At 54.7% G+C, this 22,208-nt stretch overlaps 6 protein-coding genes across 6 annotated transcripts; 3 read left to right on the forward strand and 3 right to left on the reverse strand.

Annotated features, from left to right (window-relative positions):
* Positions 1-12: 12 nt before the first annotated feature.
* On the reverse strand, positions 13-4,094 carry ASPACDRAFT_118704 (DEAD/DEAH box RNA helicase). Its single transcript, XM_020196192.1, has 4 exons — positions 3,870-4,094; positions 3,472-3,798; positions 525-3,414; positions 13-472 (listed from the first exon to the last, which is right to left on the reverse strand). The coding sequence occupies exons 1-4, from the start codon at positions 4,011-4,013 to the stop codon at positions 198-200; spliced, it is 3,636 nt and encodes a 1,211-aa protein (XP_020056783.1). The 5' UTR covers positions 4,014-4,094; the 3' UTR covers positions 13-197.
* A 565-nt stretch (positions 4,095-4,659) lies between these two features.
* On the forward strand, positions 4,660-5,814 carry ASPACDRAFT_60272 (HMG-box domain-containing protein; the record flags this gene model as incomplete). Its single annotated transcript, XM_020203544.1, has 3 exons — positions 4,660-5,271; positions 5,333-5,647; positions 5,710-5,814. The coding sequence occupies 3 exons, from the start codon at positions 4,660-4,662 to the stop codon at positions 5,812-5,814; spliced, it is 1,032 nt and encodes a 343-aa protein (XP_020056784.1).
* A 4,137-nt stretch (positions 5,815-9,951) lies between these two features.
* ASPACDRAFT_43033 (uncharacterized protein) lies at positions 9,952-16,416 on the forward strand (the record flags this gene model as incomplete). The annotated part of the gene is made up of 5 exons (XM_020201196.1): positions 9,952-10,176; positions 10,274-11,119; positions 11,186-14,738; positions 14,850-14,980; positions 15,040-16,416. 5 exons carry the CDS (start codon positions 9,952-9,954, stop codon positions 16,414-16,416), a joined length of 6,132 nt encoding a protein of 2,043 aa, XP_020056785.1.
* A 381-nt stretch (positions 16,417-16,797) lies between these two features.
* Positions 16,798-18,086, reverse strand: ASPACDRAFT_43034 (putative mitochondrial carrier protein; the record flags this gene model as incomplete). Its single annotated transcript, XM_020201197.1, has 3 exons — positions 16,798-17,636; positions 17,735-17,924; positions 18,057-18,086. 3 exons carry the CDS (start codon positions 18,084-18,086, stop codon positions 16,798-16,800), a joined length of 1,059 nt encoding a protein of 352 aa, XP_020056786.1.
* An 81-nt stretch (positions 18,087-18,167) lies between these two features.
* ASPACDRAFT_78357 (putative eukaryotic translation initiation factor 3 subunit EifCh) lies at positions 18,168-19,995 on the reverse strand. The gene is made up of 4 exons (XM_020205164.1): positions 19,946-19,995; positions 19,843-19,882; positions 19,277-19,746; positions 18,168-19,222 (listed from the first exon to the last, which is right to left on the reverse strand). Exons 1-4 carry the CDS (start codon positions 19,951-19,953, stop codon positions 18,643-18,645), a joined length of 1,098 nt encoding a protein of 365 aa, XP_020056787.1. The 5' UTR covers positions 19,954-19,995; the 3' UTR covers positions 18,168-18,642.
* Positions 19,996-20,438: 443 nt separating this feature from the next.
* On the forward strand, positions 20,439-21,645 carry ASPACDRAFT_43036 (arylformamidase; the record flags this gene model as incomplete). Its single annotated transcript, XM_020201198.1, has 2 exons — positions 20,439-20,572; positions 20,724-21,645. 2 exons carry the CDS (start codon positions 20,439-20,441, stop codon positions 21,643-21,645), a joined length of 1,056 nt encoding a protein of 351 aa, XP_020056788.1.
* Positions 21,646-22,208: the final 563 nt, after the last annotated feature.

The following is a 22,208-nucleotide window of genomic DNA, read 5'->3' on the forward strand; positions in this document are numbered from 1 at the left end:
TGTGGAGTTGGGATACGCTTAGTACTTTCTTGTGTTGGTTTGGATTTGGATTTGTCTCTTGATATGTGTGGGTGATATATGGGATTCCGTATACGAATGGCGCAATGGTGAATACCCTAGCAGGCTACTTTTACTACAATGCAGACCAGAAGCATGGTCACCGTATCTATAATACAAACTCCCGAAACCTCTCGCCACTAAACGACATTGTACCGTCCACCCACCGGCGCCCGGGCGTCGCTGTCCGCCGCCGCGATCGTGCCCTCCTTCAGCAACCGCATCAACTCGCGCATGGCGTTCGTGACCGCCAGCTCGGTCTCGCCCTCCACCAGGATGTACAGCTTGGGGTTCTCGCCAGGACCAGGCTCTTTGCCCGTCGCGTAGAAGCTGCCCTTCGTGGTGATCGACGTGCCCGTGGATTCGAGGATCTTCGCCACGTTCGTGCGGTTGGTGACAGCCCAGCGAGCTTTCTCTGCAGCATGGATCAGTATTGGTAGATGGGATTGGGTGGAGGATGAACTTACGGGGAAAGTCGTTGATTTCCAAGGTGGCATGGAAAGCGCCTGCATCCGGCCCACGGTTGTCGATGGGCACTCCGGATCTCATCACGCCCGCACGGCTCAGACGCGCGTGGATATCCGCAACAGCCGAGCCCACCTTGTCCAGTGGGTTCTTCGACGTGCTGTTGGGATCCTTCTCGGTCTTGTGCACCGTGATCTTGCCATCCAGATCAATGCCCTTGGGAACCCCGGGCATACTGGTCGACGCTGACGCCGTGGCCTGGACGGACGAGATGGCCTTGCTGAACCGGTCTTCGGCTTGTTCGTTCTTCTTCTCGTCCTTCTCCTCTTCTTCCTCCCCTTCTTCGCCGGTCTTGTACGTGCGCCGTTCACGCAGACGCGCAGCATCACGCTCCTGATCCAGTCGTTCCAGACCCTTACCACCAAAACCGGATGCGCTAGCCTTCTCTTTGCCTGCTTTGACTTTCTCCAAGAATGAGTCGACCATCTTTTGCACCGGTTCCGGGATCTTCTGGCCACTCTGCTTGAGCGCTTTCGCAATGTCGACCGAGTACCGTTCCTGGTCCTCCGTCAAGAAGGTGACAGCCGTTCCCGTGTTTCCGGCCCGTCCAGTACGTCCAGCACGGTGAACATAATCTTCGAGATGGTTGGGCGCATCATAGTTGACCACAAGCTTAAGCTGCTTGACATCGAGTCCGCGCGCCGCAACCGAGGTAGCAATCAGAACCGGGAAGATACCAGCCTTGAAATCTTCGATCGTTGAGTCACGATCAATCTGGTCCTTGCCGCCATGGATAGACATGCATGGGTAGCCCTTACGCATGAGCTCGCGGAGGAGCGTATCGGCGGCCTCTTGGCGATCGACGAAGATGAGAGCCCGCGCATCCTCATTCTCTTCGTTCGAGTACAGATTGCCAAGCAATTCCAGCAGGCGTACGAACTTCTGGTCGTCGTTGCGCACCTCGACAATCTGCGTGATCTCGGGTGCGACAACACTCTTACCGCCGACCACAATCTCGATCGGTTTGGTGAGAGTCTTGCGAGCCAGCGCTTCCATGTTCCGCGGGAAGGTGGCGGAGAACAGAACAGTTTGCCGATCAGGTCGAATGTTGGCCATGATCTTCATCACTTGCGGTTCGAATCCCATGTCGAACATACGGTCGGCCTCGTCGAGAACGACGTATGTGACCCTACGCAAATTCGTGACTCGGCCAGCGTTAGCTGCGAGAAGGTCGATCATGCGTCCGGGCGTGCAGACGATTATTTCAGCGCCACGCTTGAGGTCCGCAATCTGGTCCTTGATGGGAGCTCCACCATACGCACAGACAGCCCGAAGGTTGAGGGCTTTGAGGAATGGCTTGCAGTCCTTGTGAATCTGTGTTGCCAGCTCGCGGGTAGGCGTCATGATTAGACCGACAGGGCCTTCCATATTCTCCAACGGCCGTTGATCCCTGATGTGCCGAAACATGGGAATCAAGAACGCAATCGTTTTGCCCGAACCCGTCTTCGCCACACCGATGACATCTCGGCCAGACATGATCGCAGGAATGGCCTGCGCTTGGATGGAGGTGGTCTTCTCATACCCAAGCTTTTCAATCACATCCAAAGTTTGCACACCTAAGCCACACTGAGACCATTTCTGCACTGGCTTCGGAACATCCACACCACGAACTTTGATGCCGTCGAGTTCCAGCCGGAGGCTTGCGGCTTCCTCCTCACTCATCTGCGCCAGATCAGAGGGTTCGGTGTAGAACTTTCTCCGGAACGGCTCGTATTCTACTTTGTGGTGATCAACCGCGGGGATGTCCTTCTTCTTCTTTGCCTTGTTGGCAATCGCAAGGAAGTCATCGGCATCTCCTTCGCCAACAGCCGTCACGTCGACATCGTGCTCATCACCGAAAATGGCCTCGGGCTGTTGTTCCTTGGCGCGCGAGAACTTCGCGCCACCCGTTCTCTTCGGGGGAGCAGTCTCGGCTAGTTCGGACATGAAAGCATCTAATGGATCGACTTCCTCCTCTTCTTCCTGAGCGTCAACTTCCATGCTGTCGGGAGCCTGGTTGTCAGCTGCGTCTTCCATAACAGTATCACCGTTAGCTTCCTGCGAGGTGTCCGTGGATTGAGCCAATTGCAAACGCTCCTCTCGTCGTTCGGCCGCTGCCCGCGCAGCTGCCGCATTCTCTTCTTCGGTGCCCCCCTCATGCATGTCAACATCATCCTCGTCCTCGTCTTCAGCCCCGCCACCTGTGGTTCCGTTGGTATCTTTCGAATCCTCCAGAGGCGGGGTGGGTAGCCTCTCGAGCTTCCGTCGCGTTGACTCCTCCTCTCCAAATCCCAAGGTTCGTGTAGCAGTGGACTTCTCGGCCTCCCCAGCCTGCCTGGTTCCTAGCCCAAATCTTCCTACATTACCCTTGGCCTTCAAAGTGGCTAGAACGCTCAGGTTAGTCGTGAACCGATAAGCATAGATAAGAGGCGGGAACGTACATGAAGAGCTGCTCGTGGCCGGAGCAGGACTGCCAGAGGTCGTGGCGGAGGGTTTTGACGGGAGTGGAACAGCAACATCATTGCCCAGCACAGCCGGTGCGGGCGAAGATGTTGATGTTCCCTTCTTCGCGATAGCCTTCGGATCAAACTTTCCTGCATACGTAGCGGGTGCCGCTTCAACAGCTGGCGTTGCCGGGGATTGAGGCGAACCGACAGCCGGCGATAGACCAGACTTTCTATCGATCTCCTCTAGAATGCTCCTAGCTCCACCAGCCGCCGCAGCTTCCCGCTGTTTGCGCTCCTTCTCGGCGGCCTGTTTCTGTTTCCATGCCTCCAGTTTCGCGCGCCGTTCCGCTCTTTTCTCGTCTTCTGTTTGGGCGGCGGGTGTTGCTGGAGTCGACGGTTTCGATGCCTACGATGAGCATGTCAGCCTTGATTCATACAATAGTGAAGGACCGGGCTAGCTTACATCACGAGACCTGGACCGCGAGTGTCTGGCCCGATCCCGGCTGTCGTCCCGTCTAGACTTGTGCTTCAAGTCAGCAGAATCATCTGTCCGTCTCCGTGCCCGATCACGGGAATCTTCTCGCCTGCTTCGATAGTCCCTATCGCGGCTTCTTCGGCGGTAATCCCGCTGGTCGTCGCGGTCTCTGGATCGGCGCCGATCGCGAGAGCGATCCCGACGGCTGGGGCGATAACTGTCTTCATCGCGGTAGTCGTCACGTCTGTCTATGGAGCGGTCGCGCCTCCGGTAGGAGTCTCGGTCGCGGTCGCGTTCACGGTCACGATATCGTCGCTGAGTCGGCGGTGAACAGGTTAGGCATAAGTCTCAAATTAGATAAGACGAACTGGGGCACAAGGACTCACCTCCGGACTGCGTGAGCGGCGGTAACTCCTGCCATCGTCGCGCCTGCTCCTCTCATAGCGATCATCGTCTCTGCGACTCCGTCTGGATGAGGAATATGTGCTGCCTACAGGTGATGGTGAGCGAGTATCCCCGTGGCGAGCCATTGTTGCAGGCCAACGATGAGTGAGTATTACTGAGACTCAAGAAAGCTCGAGCACTTGGATATGGATAGGATAGTGAAGTGGATGTTTACCCTTCCATTCAGTTCTTTTCCAAGTATACCGGATGATTAGTATGCCGATGTTGCGCGGGGTGGCAAGTCTCAGTCGGAGAAGGCTGAGGTAGATGTTGTATCTCCGTTGGGTTGTATTTCTTGGCCCGGCATTAATTGGGAGACTCGGACGGGCCGCAGTTAGCAGGGTCGGCCATCACGTGACTAGTAGCAATCGGGCTGCGACCGACTGACCACTGGCAGTCACGTGTGATAGCTCTTCCCGATAGGATTATGACCTAAGTATGGATCTTAACTATGGGCGGGCGGGCAGCTACACTACGCGTGCCTTGCAGTTTCCACCCGTGACCTGACCTTCCCAACCTCTTCCGGTTCCGTCACTGAGCTCCGGTCTGTACCCCTGCGAAGGAGAAAACAGAACCAGATTCACCTTCATACAGAAGGAGAACTGATCCACGCGACTCGCTTGGTAGGTATCTCTCCCTTCGTCGGTCTCCTATCAGAATTCCATATCAAGCTTCCACTCCGATCAATGTTCCCATGTTTACGTTGACCCTTCCTGCGTTAGTTCCGAAACCATGCCCGCGAAACTCGTTCGCCAGGGAGGCGTGTTCCTCCAGCATCTCAATATCAGCGATGCTTTCTCACGCCCCGTCCGTCAAATGATCTCTCACGCTCATGTCCAACGTCTGTCGATGTTGTCCCGTGGTCGTTTCGTTGGTCCAATTGCGGCACGCGCCCCCGTTCTGTCCCGACGCTTGACGAACACTTACGCGACTGCGGCTCAAGCCAAGTCTTCAGAGCCCAAGGCAGCCAAATCGATTCCCAAGGTCCGAAAGGTGCAGGCAACCGAGTCCAAGGGGACTGCCAAGGTGAAGAAGACGAAGGCGCAGACGGGAAAGACGAGAGTCACGAAGAAGGCCACGAAGAAGGAGCGGAAGCCGCGGGAGAAGAAGCCTCTGACCCCCGAGCAGGAAGAGAAGCTGACTCTGCGCGAGAAGAAGAAGCAGATCAAGGAATGCAAGGCCCTATGTCTCACTCCGCCTCAGCTGCATCCCACGACGGTCTATGCTGTGGCTCGCGCTGAAGCCGGGAAACAGATCTCCAAGGAGAATTTACATATGAAGGGCATATATATGATCAACGAACTCCAAGAGCGCATTTCGAGCCTGAGATCTGAGCAGTCGGAGGTACTGCTAAGCTTCTTGCTATATATGGAAGATCGATGCTAACGAGTTGACTTCAAACCAGGAATACGCACGCATTGCGGAGGAGAACAAGAAATTGAACGAGAAAATCATGGCTGATTGGATCAAGACCTTCACTCCTGCTCAGATCCGGGATGCCAACAAGGCCCGGCGCAAGCTTGTCAAACTTACCGGCAAGCGGCAATCGAAACTTGCCCTGATCGATGACCCTCGCCTGGTTGCCCGCCCTCTACATCCTTATGCCCACTTCACCAAGACTCGAATCCACGAAGATCCTCACATCGCCAGTCTTCCCATGTCTGAGCGGAGCCCACGTCTCAGTGCCGAGTGGAAGGCACTAGCGCCGGAGGAGAGAAAGGTAATGTTCAAGATCAGATCGTAGCCGTGGCCGCGTTGGAAAGCACTAACACCAGACAATAGGCATACGACCAGGCTTACCAAGAGGACAAAGAGCGTTACCTTCGCGAGTATAGGGAGGTCTATGGCGACGAGCCTCCGAAACTTCCCAAGGCGCAACGCGAGTAAGGGTCGGGACCAGGAGTCCATGATACGAGCATATTTACACCATGGCAGTGGAAACCTACCTTGATCATTCTGTGGAGCAACGAAATGCGACTTGTTTTGATACGGGGATTTGTAATGGGTTATCAGGCTCGGAGGATCCGGGGGTATTCTGTAAACAACCAGTTGGCTTTTCTCCATTCTGTGTTGCCTTCTAGTATCGGTTCCGCAGCTGTCATGTCTTATGTTTTTCCAAGTTCAATCGGGGCGGGTAAGTTAACATTTGTATTCTATCAAAGAGATACCAAAGCAAACAAGCTGAGTGATTTCGGGTGAGGTTCGTCTCTCAGCTGCGCTTAAACTCGTTTCATCCAATCAATCTCGGGCTATTTCAGTCAAGCCCTGATACCCCAAGGCCACGCAACGGATCTCCAGAACATCCTCTTCATCACATTCTACCGTGGACGTGATGACGAGATTCTTCTTTCGAGCCTTACAGAAGAAGGCTCCGGTAGATCGACTTTCCGCATAGCTATTCCCGCCATGACTCACAGCAGCAGCAGCAGCTCTTCTTATGTTAACCTAATCCCCGCCAGCACGTGCAGTCCACACTGGTAGATCCAGATGCGCTGAGATGAATTTTGGGCATGAACAAATCGGAAAGATCTACATCAAGGTACAGTACACAACCGGATCGGATCTCATGTACCAGCCAGGTAGTAGCCAGCAACACGCAAGAAAGGGCAGTGACTCACCGGGACTGAGTGGTTGGTCTAGGCCCGCTCCTGCAGCTGCCAGGAGACATTACAGAAGCCGCACGCACGCTCGCACGCACCCCCAGTCGAAGAGAATTTTCCTCGAGAGGACTGTATGGACGGAAGCCCTGAGCTATATGTCCTGCATGATGCTCTTGGGATCTTCTTTTTGCTCTGGCCCGCGAGATCCGTACCGTCGATCAGCGGAAATGGCGTGGCGGGAAATTCTTTTCTATCTACTTGTGGTTTGGGATCGGGGCTGCTGGCTTGGCGGTTGGGGGAAGGTTTTACTTCCAATATCTATCTTGGGATGTAGACTGCTCTCTTTGGTAGCAATTGGTGAGAGCGGTAGTTGAGGGACAAGCATAGCTTTGAGGGGTTGTTGAGGCAGGCTGCATTCTGAGGGTTTTGTCTACATGGTCTTGGAGGGTCTCCGATGGACCTTTCAGGGTGTACTGCTGCACGTTTCGAGAACCATTCTCGAAGTGCAAGAGCCATGAGAGAGTTATCAGGAGGTATATTGATGCTTCTTCACGGTGCAATGGCGGATGGCCTTGCAGCCCGCTCGCTCGTTGATTCTATGCATGGGAACGCATCTTAAGTATGGTATAGCCGACAAATAACTTGTGATCTTCACCCAGGAGCTCAATACGATGGAAAATCTTCAAGCCCTCTATGCGCGGGGAAAGCTCTGAAAGCTCCTGATTCCAAGATAACAAGCTACAATAAGGCTGAACTTAAGAAAGCGACAACAATGGGATGATGGTTTTGCGGTGGCTGCGGCGGTAGATTCGAAGGTATTAGCTTTCGGGCAAACGCTCCTCATGACTCTTCCTTCTCCTTGTTTTCTTTTTCTACCATGCAGACCAATTGACTAGTTCAACCGCAGTCGCACAGTGCTTGTATCACCGTCTGAAGAACGCGAGTGAGACATTCTGAGGTAGACGCCGGACACGAAGAAAAGAGGGACACAGACACCCTGCGGTGTTGCCAACTGGAGTGGTGGCACCGAGGGATGGATGGGGCTTGCATCTGACTTCGACGCTGGGCGGGATATCGGAAGAGCCGGTAGTTTACTTCAGTAGTTTACTTAGAGCTAAAAGTGGTGGTTGTTTACTAAATATCCTCCACAAGACAATCTACTTCCTGATCAAGGACCTCTAGCGGGTATCGACAAGAACAGCTGTCAATGCTAAACACTTTTGGGATACACCTACAGTAGTCGGACGAAAACCACATCTGAAGAGTCAAAGGCAATAGCATCAACTAACACCGAAAAAGCAAAGTCAAGCGGAGGCCCGTTGGGTTCTCAGAGTGGTCCACGCGTTTGATAGGCTCGGGCCTATTCTTCGCCTTCGATGCGGTGAAGAACTGCTTCCCTTTTGGTTTTTTCAACGCAACCCGAGTTTTCCTCGCTGAATAATGTATACCTAGGGCATTGGTGGGCAGATTTTTTCGTTCTTGAGTTTTGGCTGCCTGATGGTTGCATTGCAGGATGTTGGATGATGAAAAGCCCTGCAGTTTTAATCTGGTGGTTCATGTTGAGTTGAACCACTGCTGCGGTGGTGTTGAGAAGATGTGTCTGAGGCACGTGGGGTTGATGGGTCGGTCGTACTATGTAGGACGAAAGGTCGACAGTAGATGTGGATTCCTGCTGCTTTGCCTCAAGAATGAGCCATTGCATATTGAACATCATGGTGCTGTACATTCAGTACAATGTATAGTACTGCACATTGATCTATGTTTTACTGTGTACTGAATTGACTTGACTACAGGCCCGCAGGTCGAACCAAGGAACGGGTGTTCTTTTTAGGTTGAGTGTTGACAGTCTGTATACTATTTCCATCACTTCGTCCCCACTTGGGGTTGACAACGAATACATTCCATCTTTCCCCTCTTGCTCCGCTATCGGTAATGTAAGGCATCTCTGGTGTTCCGATGTGCATGAGTCAATTCTATCCAGGGGAAATCTTTCCTGTTATAAGTGAGTCTGGAAGCAGAGACATCTTCATCAGCAGCAGCAGCAGCAACATTGACAAGAAGTGAGTACTCCGGAGTAAGTCACTACGGACGGTACTTATACTATCTTAGTACCTTGACTAGAAGTAGTAAGTGTCTACCTCTCCCACTCCCCCTCCCCCTCCTCCGATCCCCCCATCCCAAAGGCCAAAAGGAGGGGTGGCCTCGTTATCGATAGGCGCATTTGCCCACCGCCCCCTCGGAGTGTGACTGGCTTGTGCCTGCGTGACTTGGGCTCGATCTCTCTTTCTCACCACTGGCAATCTTTCTTATTTGCTTCTCGCTCCCTTCGACCCTCGTAATTTGATTGTTGCTGATGCACTACTAGACCAGGTCCGATCGGCGGTGACGACTCTGATTGTTTCCTTTTCTCTCGCACGCGTTGTTATTTCCCTTTCCCCCCCCCCCCTTCTCTAGTCTGAGCTAGCCTGGTGGTCGGTGCCGTCCCATCCCCAGCCACCGCCATCCTATCAACTCTACTATACGCTCCTCCGTCTTGGGCCTCCGGGAATTCACCGCGGTCTCAAATACTTTTTTTTCCCTTCATTTTTTTTGTTTTTCCCTTTGTTCCTCTTTTGGGTCGGCGCAAATCACTCTTGTCAATCGCATAGACGGACAGAAATGTAAGACCTTCGAAATCTCCGATTTGCACGCAGTGATTCTTTTCACTCCACCATCATCTCCCCGAGTTCCTCCCTTTCCTACCCACGATTGCTGGCTGACGTCCCTGTCGTAAAAGCCCCCGGTACTAGCTTACATTCCAGAGCTAGCTTTCGCATCGCATCCCCGCCAATCCCCAATCACTGTCTGGCGAAGGATCCAGATCTTGATTGAGCAGAATTGCGCTCTCTTTCTTCTTTGGTTTCTTCCAGTCCACCGCCTTGTGGTCCATCGACTCGATGGCCTGCCTCCGCATCCCTACTCTCCCTTTCTACTGAACCTTTGCCGTCATCATTCTCGAGCGCTCTCCTCGCATATTCCAACATATACCTTTTTCGTGTTCGCTTGTCTTTTTGTCTTTTGTATTCTCTTAGGCTTGCAGGCCCACTACACCCCCTTCTCTTCGGCTGCAATTCTCCGTCAGCGTGACGTTTTTGGCCCTCTGAATTTGGGCGTGCTGTGGCTGCGCTTGCGCTGGCCGCTTGTTAACTAATATCAAGGGGAGGCTTTCTCGGTTCTCTAAGCCCTTTCATTTGGTGTCCATTGTTACGCGCACTCCCTATCTTCTGGATTATTCTGCCACCTGATCCTGATACCCGATCTCGACGCGGAAACTAGGTATAGATTCCGTGTTTCCAGCCTGCGGTGACGAGAGATAACTGCCTCTTCAAGAGGAGCAGGCCGATCGCCCTTCAAGACTCATGCGCTACATCTCTCTCTTACCAGCATGGAGACCGTGCGCATGCTCGACCAAGGCCAATTCGCAGAGTCGAAATGGGGTGATTCCCGTACTCAGATCGAGTGTTGGCCGACATGCCGGGCAGAGAAGAAGAGCTGCGTGAGACCATGCGGAGATCATCATGATCAGAACGCGGCGTCTGTCGCCTCGGTGGTACGAGAGATGGCTGCACCCGTCAGGTGCAATAGAGCCATTGCGACGAGCGATGGCAAGGTATGACCAAACCCTCTTGGCTTGAGCTATCTGATTATCCCGTCAGATACACTGTCAACATTCAGCGCAAAAAGGCTAACTAGGAATGTCATACTAGAAGAGTCGATCAGAGTTGGCCGAGAAGTCTTTCTACGTGTTGGAGAGCACAGCACTTGATGAAGTCGATCTCCAGGTGCCCAATAATGGATGTTACGAGGACCCCCCACCTTCATACGACGAAGCTGTAACCGATCTCCCTCCGGACTACTCCACTCTAGCTCCGTTCGCCCATCGGAAAGACCTGTCCGATGACTCGGCACCGGCGCAAATCGCGTCGAGCTCGAATAAGGATAAGTCCTCGTCTCGAATTATCGACTTCGACAAGATTCAGGGTGTTCGAGAACACGCAAAGAAGAAGAAAAAGAACCCGCCACAGCCACAACGTAAGAAAAGCGCATCGCCGGATGAGGGTGGAGACAAGCAGGATCAGGGGGGTGACGACCAGAACGGCGATAATAATGGCAACGACGGGGGCGGTGATGCTGGTGACGGAAGCAATGGAGGGGACGACGGCAACGGCGGAGGTGGCGACGGCGGCGACGGTGGAGACGGTGGAGATGGCGGGAACAACGAAGACGACAATGACTGGGACGCGTGGGCTACGACCACCACAAAGAGCAAGAAAAAGAAGAAGAAGCAGGAGGAAGAAGAGCGACTGAAGAAAGAGGAGGAGGAAAAAGCGGCCAAGGAAGAAGAGGAACGACTAGCTAAGGAGGAGGAGGAGGAGAGACTGGCCAAGGAAGAGGAGGAGAAAAGGGCAAAAGAGGAGGAGGAGAAGAAAGCAGCCGAAGAAGCTGCAGCCGCCAACAACCTCAGCTGGGCGGACGATGCCGACGGTGCAAATGATGACAGCTGGGCTGGTTTTACCACTGCAAGCAGCAAGAAGAAGAAAAAGAAAGGCAAGGTATGTTGAGCAAATTTATTCCCATTTTGGAAACAACCTTGGCATCCAGTCTGACCGAATCTGTAGGGCGCCGAGGCTGTTCCCGAGGCTGTGCCCGAGGTGCCTCCCCCGCCTCCAACGAATGGGTTCCAGGAAGTGAACCTAGGTGATAACGTGCCGCAGTTGGATTTAGGTCTGCCTCCTCCAACCGGAGATGTCGGTTTCAGCTTCGGTGGCTGGGACAAAGGTTGGGGCACAGGTAACAAATGGGGTTTGGACACTTTGAATGGCGCGAACGGTGCGACACCCGATAAAAGCAAAGCAGACAACAATCCTTGGTCATTTGCTGCGAAGACTACAAGCGTGGGATTCGGGTTTGGAGGGATCGACGAACCTGTTGGCACCGATAATGCCATCAGTGGCGAAAAAGAGACCAAGCCCGAGGATGACATGTGGGGTGGTTTTACCATGGGCAAGAAGGACAAGAAGAAAAAGAAGAAAGACGCGGAGGAAGACCTTCCCAAAGACCTTGAATCCGAGCCTGTTCAGGAGCCAGAAGCTACGCCAGAACCCGAGCCGCAGGCGCAGCCAGAGAAACTTCCAGAGATAGCCGACGACGACGACGACTGGGGCTGGGGAGCACAACTCTCGAAGAAGGACAAAAAGAAAAAGAAGAAAGATGCTCTGCTTGAAGAAACTGTACCTGCGGAGTCTCCTGCGCCTGAACCACCGGCAGCGGCTGAGACTGCTCCCCCTGAGGACGACTGGAATGCTTGGACTTCTACCTCCAAGAAGAAGGATAAGAAGGCCAAGAAAAATGGCATCTTCGAAGAGCCCGTCGTGGAGGCAGTTGTCGAGGAACCAGCTCCAGAGCCGCCGGCTGAGCCCGAACCTGAGCCTGTCGAAGACAAGAAAGAAGAAGAGGATGATTGGGGCGCCTGGGGCTTGTCAAAGAAGGACAAGAAAAAGAAGAAGGGCAAGGCTGCCGAACCCGAGACAGAGCCAGAGCCAGCACCAGCGCCGGCACCTGAACCTGAACCTGAACCAGTGGCTGAGCCTGAGCCTAAGCCTGAACCAGAGCCAGTACTCGAACCCGAGCCCGAGCCTGAGCCCGCGCCTCCAGCCATACCGGATAATCCTCTCTACAATAACTGGGAAAACTTGAATTCCAAGGATCGGAAGAAAAGAGAGAAGCAGTTGATCAAGAAAGGTCTCCCAATTCCGGGCAAAGATTTTGAATGGCCTCCTCCTCAACCCGCTGAGCCTGAGCCCGAGCCCGAGCCGGAACCTGAGCCCGAGCCAGTGCAAGAACCTGAACCTGAGCCCGTACCTGAGCCTGTACAACCAGACCCTGAACCTGAGATTGAGCCAGTACCTGAGCCAGTCCCCGAGCCAGAACCAGAGCCAGTTGCTGAACCCGAACCCGAGCCCGAACCAGAAACTCCAGCTATTCCAGACAACCCTCTGTACGACAACTGGGAGAATTTGAACTCCAAGGATCGGAAAAAGAGAGAGAAGCAGTTAGTCAAGAAAGGGCTTCCAATTCCTGGCAAGGATTTTGAATGGCCACCACCTCCACCTGCTAATCATGAGGAACCTGCCCCGGAGCCAGAAACGGCTCCTGAGCCCGCGCCTGAGCCTGTTCATGAACCCGAGCCAGAACCTGAACCTGAACCCGAACCTGTTGTGGAACCCGAGCCCGAGCCGCTACCCGAACCTGTACCAGAGACCATCGATGAACCTGCGCCTGCACCCATACAAGCCGAACAAGTTTATGACGAAGCGAGCTGGGGTATCTGGAGTACTGGGAAAGACAAGAAAAAGAAGAAGGGTAGCAAGATTGCAGTGGAGCCACCTCCCCCCGCACCAACTCCACCTTCTCTAGGATTCACACATGAGCCAGAAGGATATGTGCCTACAGAGCACGTGCCCGAGGAGCCTCTCTGGGATGAATATGATGTTAAGCCTCCCAAGAGTACTAGCAAGGGATTTGGGGTAGAGGAGACACCAAAGGCTTCGATGGGGTTCTGGGCTACTCTTGGAGCAGCAACAATGGGTAAACCGAAGGCGACGAAAAGGAAGTCAGCTGAGAAAGCCAAGCCCATAGAGATTATGCAGGAGCCGGAGCCGGAGCCTGAACTGGAGAGCAAGCCTGCTGACGATGACTTACTAATCGACATTGGCGATGCACCCCAGATGCCAGAAGCGCCCGAAGCGCCCGAAGCGCCAATGCCACCAGTCGTCGAGGAACAAGCCGCCCCGCCAACAAAGACTCCTGTTGTCACCTCCAAGACCAAGTCATCAACCAAGCTGTCCGTCGCTGAGCGCATCAAGTCTCTTGAGCAAGCGAGGAAGGATAAATTGAGAGAGAAAGCAGGGAAGATTAAGGCAAAGGAAGTCGTGCTGCCTCCACCAGAGGAAGTTGTTGAGCTTCCCCAGGAAGAGCCCATTGTTGATATTGAGCCTGAGCCATATCGACCGAGGAAGTCTTCGCGTGATCTGGTCCCTGGAAGTTTTCCCGACGCGTTTGACGACGAGTACGACGACATTCCCCCACCTCCTGTTCCGGAACCCCCCGTTCAGAAGCTTGAGCCTGAACCTGAGCCTGAACCTGCACCAGAGCCTATCCCTGAACCTGTACGGCTGGAACCGGAACCAGTACCAGAGCCAGTGGTATTGTCAAAGAAGGCCAAGAAGAAAGAGAAGAAGAAGGCAAAGGTGATCGAAATCGAGCCTGAGCCTGTTCCTGTTCCTGTGCCCATTCCGGAGCCAGTGGCAGAGCCTGAACCTGAACCTGAACCCGCCCCAGCCCCATTACCGGAGCCAGAGCCCGTAATAGAGCCTGAACCCGAGCCTGAGCCTGTTCCGGTGCCCGTTTCCAAAGCTGAGAAGAAGAAAAAGAAGAAGAAGGTCATTGAGCTAGAGCCGGAGCCTGTCCTTGCTCCAGTCGTGGAAGACGCCCCTATCCCCATTCTGGAAGAGCCCGGACCAGTGGCTGATATTCAACAAGAACGCGACATTATACCGGAGCTCGATGAGGCGCCTGCTCCAGAACTTGAGAAGCCAAAGAAGAAGAGCAAGAAGGTATCCAGCCTAGAACAGGCTGCACTTCCGGCAGATCCTCCGCCGGTTGATGTAGGTCACGGTGGACCTCCAACGCCCCCTCCGGAGCCTATCGAAAGCCAACCTGACAAGATGCCCAGAAAGGAGCGCACCCGTGTGGAGCGCACACCCGGCTCTGCTTCGTGGGGATTCTGGGCTGGCGCCCCTTCTAAGAAAACGCCTCAGAAAGAGTCTAGGCATCGGGGAGAGCATTCACCGCCGCTGATGGTGCGGACAAGGTCAACTAGACACCCTAAAACCCGGGAAGGTGAGAACGAGGTCGAAAAGTCATCTACTTCTGACCGAGATCGACGCAGAGAAGCTCGACATAGCCGAGGTATGACATTCTCCCACTTTATCCTGGGGATGCCCCCTCCGTCTCGGAAGAAGTCCACGAAGAAGTCTGGAGCCCAAGCTCCAAGGCCGATATCAAGACGCCCCTCCGTAGAGATGAACGATGATGTAAAGGATACTAAATTGCCCACGCCACCACCAGACAACCACCGAGACATGCCGGATAAAGCCGCCAGAACGATGGGTACGAACGGTTCTTCAGGACGAGAGAGACCTCATGCATCTCGCAGGCGATCAGGTATTTATGCCTTCCAATGGCTTCTCGCTGCTGCTTTTGCTAATCATGGCCCTGTAGCTGTGCCTGATCCGTATGCTATTGACGAGGATGATATCGTCATGGTGGACAGAGATGATCTCGATGCTTTTGCACCCCGAGAGAGTGGTTCAAGAGGATCGCGGCATTCCGACAGACGTTCCCGACACAAGGTAAGAAACCTAGAATTGGTGGACCATGGGCTTCGGCTAACTGATTCGGTCCTACGCAGTCGCGGTCTCGACATGACGAGTTGGATGACAGGGCCATGCTCGACGAGCTGCAGCAAGAGGATCCAGAAGTCTTATCTGGGCCGGATGATATTGCATTTGTGGAGCCTCCGCGAGAACGACGTCTCAGACGCTCAAACACGGCTCCAAGAAAGCCGGAGCCCGGTCCGGGTGGTCTCAAGGGGCTGATCGGATCTCTGCGGAGAACGGCCCGCCCCGAGCTGCCAGAGCGTCATAAGTCTCGCTCTTACGGGGATGAAGATGCCAGGTATATGACCGAACCAGAACGCGGCGAGTCTCGTCGCATGAGACATGAGAGCAGACGAAGACGACATGATATGCCGGATATGGACGGTGAGGGCTTCCTCACCGATGCTCCACCGGTAGAGGCATTCCCCGAAACGGATGCAGAAGAAGCGGAAGCAAGGAGGGCGGCACGCCGAGCCCGACGAGCCGCGCGGCAAGCCGCATCTGATCAGCTTCGCGAGAGCGAATGGCGGGAGGCCGAAGAGAGGCGCGCTCGGCGCAAAGAAAGAGAAATGGCACGGGAACGCGAGACGCAGGAGCGGCAGCTGCGTGAGGAGGAGGAAAGGGAGGCCGAACGACGACGGGAGGAGCGAAGAGCGCGCCGGGCTGCCCGTGAAGAGCGGGAGCGGCGTGCCAGAGAAGAGGAAGAGGCCCGTGAGGCCGCCGAAGCTAGGGCTGCGCAGCGCCGCGAGCGCAGGAGGCAGCGAGAGGCAGAAATGTATGACCCCACCCAGGAGTCTGGCAGATCCAAGCGCCGGTCCATGCCCGTCGACGATCGAGCTGCCCGACAGTTCTACTTCGGTGGCATGATGGATGCCGATCAGGCTGCCCCTCCCCCACCTCACCACTATCATCACCACACGGAGCGATCTGCCGACGGCGAGCGGTCCAGGCGTCGGAAGTCCAGGGCGCCTCCTCTCGATGCGGAGAGATTCCGGCCAATGATGTCCGGAGGCCGCAAGGATAAGACCTCGTCCTGGATCGACTCACAGGCGGACGATCCGCCGGAACCCCCACCCGTGATGACTACGGTGCTAGATATGCCCGGAGGACCCGAAGGGGCCGCAAACGGCGGCTCGATATCGTCGGACGAAGAGGCGCGCCGTGAACTGCGCCGCCGGGCTCGTCGGCGAGCCAGATACCCCGGGCTGACGGACCAGGAGATTGACGAGCTCCGTTCCAGGAAACGCGAGGTGCGACGCTCCGAGCGTAGTTCCGGGAGTGGAGACTACGAGCGTGCGCGGGGGATGCGGTCGCCGTATGAAGGCCGCTATGAAGACCGCTACGCGCCGCCCCCAGTTAGCAATGGGAGAATGCCCAATTGGTTCCGCAAATTGACCAATCTGGGATGATGAGGTGACGCATGCAGTTTCAACAGGCTTGTCTCACTATTGCAATCTGCGAGTTGGGGCCCTTTTATGAATTCAACGATGAAACGACAATGCAATGAGGCTGAACCTGGAAGATATCCTGGATATTTGATGAATGATTATGTGTCTTTGGGATGTGACTTTGTATCCGAAGTGAAAAAAATGATTTAGATGATGCGCTTGGATTATACGATGTACGACTACCATGAGAATGATTTTTATTTTTTGCTTGCCAGTGATTGGCATACTCAAGGCATCTTTCCTACATATGATTGCAAATGTTAGCAGCTGGAGTTTTCATTGTATTAGACTATCTATTCTGGCAAAACCCATATTCAAGCCGAGCATCTAGCCCAGGAAAGTCTACAACGGCGCCCCTTCCTCCTCATCTCTCACCTTCTTCCCCTTCTCCCTCTCCCCCCGCCTATTCCCCAAATAAACCTTGCCCCCCTCATACATACTCAAATAAATTCCAAACGAGATCGCTGTCCAGAACGCCCGCAACGCCCCGCCCCGAAACAACCCCTTCACCCCTTCCTTCCCATAAACCTCCCTCCCCACCGCCCACGCCCCGGCCCTCTTTTCGGGGGAAGATTGCTCCTCCGTAGCCGCCAACATCATCCGCGTCTTGACCACATCAGTAGGCGTCGTCACCACCGAGGAAACCGTCCCCGCCACACTCCCCGCGATGCCCGTCACGTAGACCCGTTCGACGATCGAGTCCTGCCGGTTCTTATCGGAGGTGAAGGTCGGATCTGTATTCGATGCCCCGACACCCCCGCCGACAGTTTTTGGTGTTGTGTCTCGATAAGCCACCACCTTCCCCTTGACGAACTCGAAGATCGGGAACTGGATCCCGGTGAACGGCAGGTTGCGGCCTAGGAGCGCTGTGTATCCGCTCCAAAGTTTCCAGGGTCGGTGCCGGAAGCGGTGGAGGATGGTGAGGGTTATGTTCTTTGGTTTGGTGCTGGTGCTGGTGCTGGTGGAAGCGCTGTTGACGATCTGGGCGTTCTGCTTCAGCACCTCCGCGGGCGTGAGGATGAAGCAGGAGACTGCTTCGGCGGTGCAGGAGGCGAGGGAGTGGAGGAAGGGTGTTGGGAGGGTGAGTTTCTGGGATTGGGTCTGGTTGGTGGTGGTGGTTTTGGTGAAGAGGTGCGTGAGGGCTTGTTTGCTTGCTTCGTAGGTGGTGAAGAATGCTCCTGCTTTTGGGGGGATTTTTTCTTAGTTGGTGCGAAAGAGCAGGGAGAAGGGTTGCCCGGGGGTTATATTGAGGGGACAGGACAGACAAGGGTAGACCTACAGGCTGGAATCGTGGCGAGGACGACGCTGCCGACGCCCTGGTAGAGGCCCCTGAACAGCACGCCGCGCTTGATCTGGCCGGTCGTCGCGTCCTTGTAGACGGTGGCGTAGTCGGGGGATTGCAGGCGTGTCTTGAGGGTGTCGAAGGGGTAGACCATGAAGTCGGTGATGACGACGGCGAAGGCCCCGGACTGTTGTTTTTTTTTCTTATGGTTAGTACTGCAGTTATAAGCTGTGGGATATCACGATGATGGTGTGGAGTGTAGGTTAGGATGAGGCGGCTTGGGAGGGCAATTGCTGCTGCGCTGCTTGGAATGACATACGAGCCAGATGTCGGAGTTGGTGTTAGGCATTGTGTATGCATGAATTGAATCTATCTTGTATGTATCCAAGATAATCTACTCGTGAGCATCGAGAATCACTGGAATAGCAATCGTCATTGTAATGATTGTATCAATCCTTATCTAATCGTTATCGGCAGCAAAGGTATCAAACGATGAGGTCATCAATGCCACGTCACGTGGACGCATCGTACCCTAACACAGCAATTAGGGCAGCGCCATTCCCAAAACAGTCAACCTGGGGAAACATGCAGAGACGCTCTCACCAAAGGCGAAACAGGGGGGGAGGGGATGGGGAAACATCGGTAAACAACAAACAAAAAACCTATATAGATTGAAAGCGAATTCTCCCCCAAAAGTCATATCCCGTAACTCTATTCGTCACTGGAATTAAGAAACAACCAGGAGACATATTAACAGTCAGATACAGAATTTTCCCTCCCTACGCCGTAAGGTCATGCATGCGATTTCCAGAATCCCCACAGTGTGAGACAAATCATATCAGTTTGGCCCTTCTTCTTCATCTTCATCTTCGTCTTCTTCGCGCTTCCTCTAGAAGTCCTCCATTCTATTTGGCGGTCTCTCCCGGCAGAAGGTTACCCTTGACAGCGAACATCTTGCCCGTCGTGGAGGCGACGAAGCTGTCCACCTGGCGGGCGTACTGCTCGACCTGGCGGCTGTTCAGCATGCTGTCCAGACGGCTGGGCTCCTGAGGGAGCTTGAACAGCCGCTGCCACTCGTCCTCGGGGAGGAGGGGCTGCTTGAGAGTCGCACGGTTGGCGTTCTCGGTCTTGCGCTTGTTTTGCCAGGCGGTGATCTTGGCCTGCTCACGGGCAAGCGAGCGCTGGTAGTACTGGAAGTTGTTGGTCTCGGTGTGGTGGACCTCGATGCTGTCGAGCAGAAGGTCACAGTTCTTCTCCAAGAAAGGATCGATGCTGAGGGAGAGGTTGTCGAAGTTGGGGGCCAGCACGGAGGACTTGGCGAAGGGTCCAGACTCCAGAGCAGACAAAGAGGCGGGGAGATCCGTGGGGGCGGACTGGATGGGGGACTGAAGCTGGTGGACGAAAGAGGTGATCAGGTGGGAGTTGTGGATCTCAACGGGAAGTTCGACGAAGATGTCCTGGTATCTGAGGTTGGACTTTTGGAGCCTGGTGGATGTTAGCGACGCAGCTTAAACTTCCAAGACGACAGCTAGAACTTACTCCTCGGAGGTGAACTTGTTCTCCTTGAAAGCAGTCATGAACTTGGGAGACAGGCGGAAGGCACGCAGGCTCAGGCTTCCCTGGGCGCTACGGCTGACATCGTGCACCAAGGCGACTGTACGTTCGTTCATCTCCTTCTGGTAAAAGAACTGGTTCTCGATCACGTTCATGTTGACAAAGTTGCCCATGTTGGCGCTGGTGTACCATCCGACGTTCTGGGCGTCAACGTTGACCTCGCGAAGCATACGGACCATCTCGGCCTGGTAGACGGCGTTGGCCTTCGCACGGGGAGCAGCGGCGGCCGGGTTGGGGGCGGCGTTGTCGAAGTGCGACTCGGCGGGCATCTCAACGACGGGAAAAGGGAACGAGTTGGTGATCTCCAGGGTGCCGTTGACATCCATACCAACGATCGAACCGGTCGCAGTCGTGGGGAAAGATTGCGAGCCGTGCTTGATGATTTTCATCACCACCTAATGGCGAGAACCGTCAGCATCATGACCGACCGGGCTGTCTAAAGCGGGGGGAGGGAGGGTGGTGAGGAAGATTTTCAGGGTGGTGGTGCATACCAAGGCCTCGACCTTGACGGCCGTGAGAGGAACTTCTTTCCTGTAAGGTTTAACATTAGTTTCATCCTTGGGCCAAGATTCGAGAAATCCCAAGAGAACTTACTCCGCCATTTTGAATGCAGCAGCCCAGAGTATACGTGTATAGACGGCGACGATGGGTTGAACGGCGGCGATGGTTTGTGTGGATGGAATTCAGCATTTGCTCCCACCGCCTAACCCCCGATCGGGCTTAGCGTGCCAAGCCCCATAGGAGCAGTCAGCGCCGCTGCCCAAACGGGCAATATCTTTTGCGAGTGACCACATGAGTCTCTTGTCTCTTCACTCAATCCTGGATGGTCGAGGTCTTGATGGCTGGCCTGACATCCATTGATTCGAGACTATACGGCATCAACAGAATGTTTTAGTGAAGCATCATGTTGGATTTGCGATAAGCGCGGCCACTGCTCCACAGACAAACCGGACGCCACGCTAACCAGAAACCCAACAGCAGCACTGGGGCTTCTTCCATCATCATGACTCCTGTGAACTGATAACCCAATTCTCTTTTTCTTACTCAGGTCCCTCCCAATCATCTCATCGTAAACCCCTTCCTTTCAATGTCTACCACCCCTATACCCCCAGTCATTGATCCAATGATCCCTGAAACCTTTTCCTACGGGACCAAACATGTCCTCCAAACCGTGACAGTGACCACCTTATCGGCTCTCCCCGACAAAGGCTACTGGGTGATGTATGTTCCCCCTTTCCCTGCCCCTCCCCTTCCCCCCACTAACCTACCTCAATATACACACCTTCCCTTCCTTCCACCCTACCCACCGCAAAGACCCAACACCCAAACACATTCACTCACTCGAACCAACAATAACAATCATGTAAAACAGCTGCATCCACGGCGGCGCCTGGCGCGACCCCACACAAACGGCCCTGAACTACCTGACGCCGGCGGTCTCGATCCTGGCGGCCTCGGAGCCCTACGCCTCGACGACGCACGCCCACCTCGCCGGCTTCGCCTCCATCAACTACCGCCTGAGCCCGCACCCGGACCACCCGCAGGACCGCAACAGCACCTCACCCACGGAATACCGCGCCGCGCGCCACCCGGACCACATCGCCGACGTGCAGGCCGCGCTGGCCTTCCTGCAGCGCAAGTACGGCTTCGGGGACCGCTACATCCTCGTCGGGCACAGCTGCGGCGCCACGCTGGCGTTCCAGTCGGTTATGGGCTCGTTCCGCGGTAACCAGACCACCACTTCGAATAGTGGTCTGGTTGATGGGGATGGTGGTCATGATGGTAGGGATGGTGCGGTAGGCGGGAGTGGAGGGATCGGGCTCGGGCTCGGCGGCGGGTCGGTGGCGATAGGACCCCAGGCGATTTTGGGGACGGCGGGCATCTATGATCTGCGGGGGTTGCGGGATGATCATGTGCAGATCGCGGCGTACCAGCAGTTTATTGAGGAGGCGTTTGGAGAAGAGGAAGCGCTGTGGGATGCCGTGTCGCCGGCGGCGGTCGGGGATGAGCGAGATGGTGTTGTGGGTGGGTGGACGGCGGGCCGGTTGGCCGTGCTGGCGCATTCGCCGGAGGATGAGCTGGTCAATGCGCGCCAGCACGAGGTAATGAAGAAAGCTCTGGAGCCCTGGGTTGAGGCGGCGGCGGCGTCTTCGTCTCAAGGCAGTGGCAGCAGCAGGAGGAGGGTCGAACTGCTCCCCATCAAGGGGGCGCATGACGATTGCTGGGACAAGGGGATCGAGCTGGCGCGGGCCATTGCCTTTACGCTGGACAAGCTGCTGGAGTTGCAGGAGTGAAAGGGACTCAAGAATGGTTCATTGTACTGTATATACGGAGCTTCATACACGACTTAGACTCACGTGAAAATGCATTTACGGCCTGCCTTTTCTACCATTGGCATTCGCTACGAACTGTACATTTACACAAAATGAATGAACCCCGTTGGAGAACAATGCAGTCCTCTATAGAGTCTTTCGCCAAGAGACCGACGGACTAGAAGAAGCCAGATGAGATTCAACCAAGCCAGATCGAAATGTATATCCTGAAAGCCTGTCGGCCGGGAAAGAGAAACTAGTTCACATCAGAAGAAGATAAGAAACAGACCCGCCATCTCCGGAAGACTGCCAACGCCACCAGTGTGATTTCATAATCATAAATGCAAGCAGATGAGATGTAATTTGGTGAGGAACCCACCCCCTCCGTCACACTCCTGCGATTTTCAAAAGACATTAAAGCAAGGGACGATATAAGAGGGGGAGGGGATGGGGGGGGGAAAGAGGAAAAAGGGACCAACCCTTGAGATGCATGTGGGTGGTTGCGGAGAAGGATGTAATGCAATTGAAATATATGATAATGGAAG

This window comes from Aspergillus aculeatus (genome assembly GCF_001890905.1).
Source record: "Aspergillus aculeatus ATCC 16872 unplaced genomic scaffold ASPACscaffold_7, whole genome shotgun sequence".
NCBI lineage: Eukaryota > Fungi > Ascomycota > Eurotiomycetes > Eurotiales > Aspergillaceae > Aspergillus > Aspergillus aculeatus.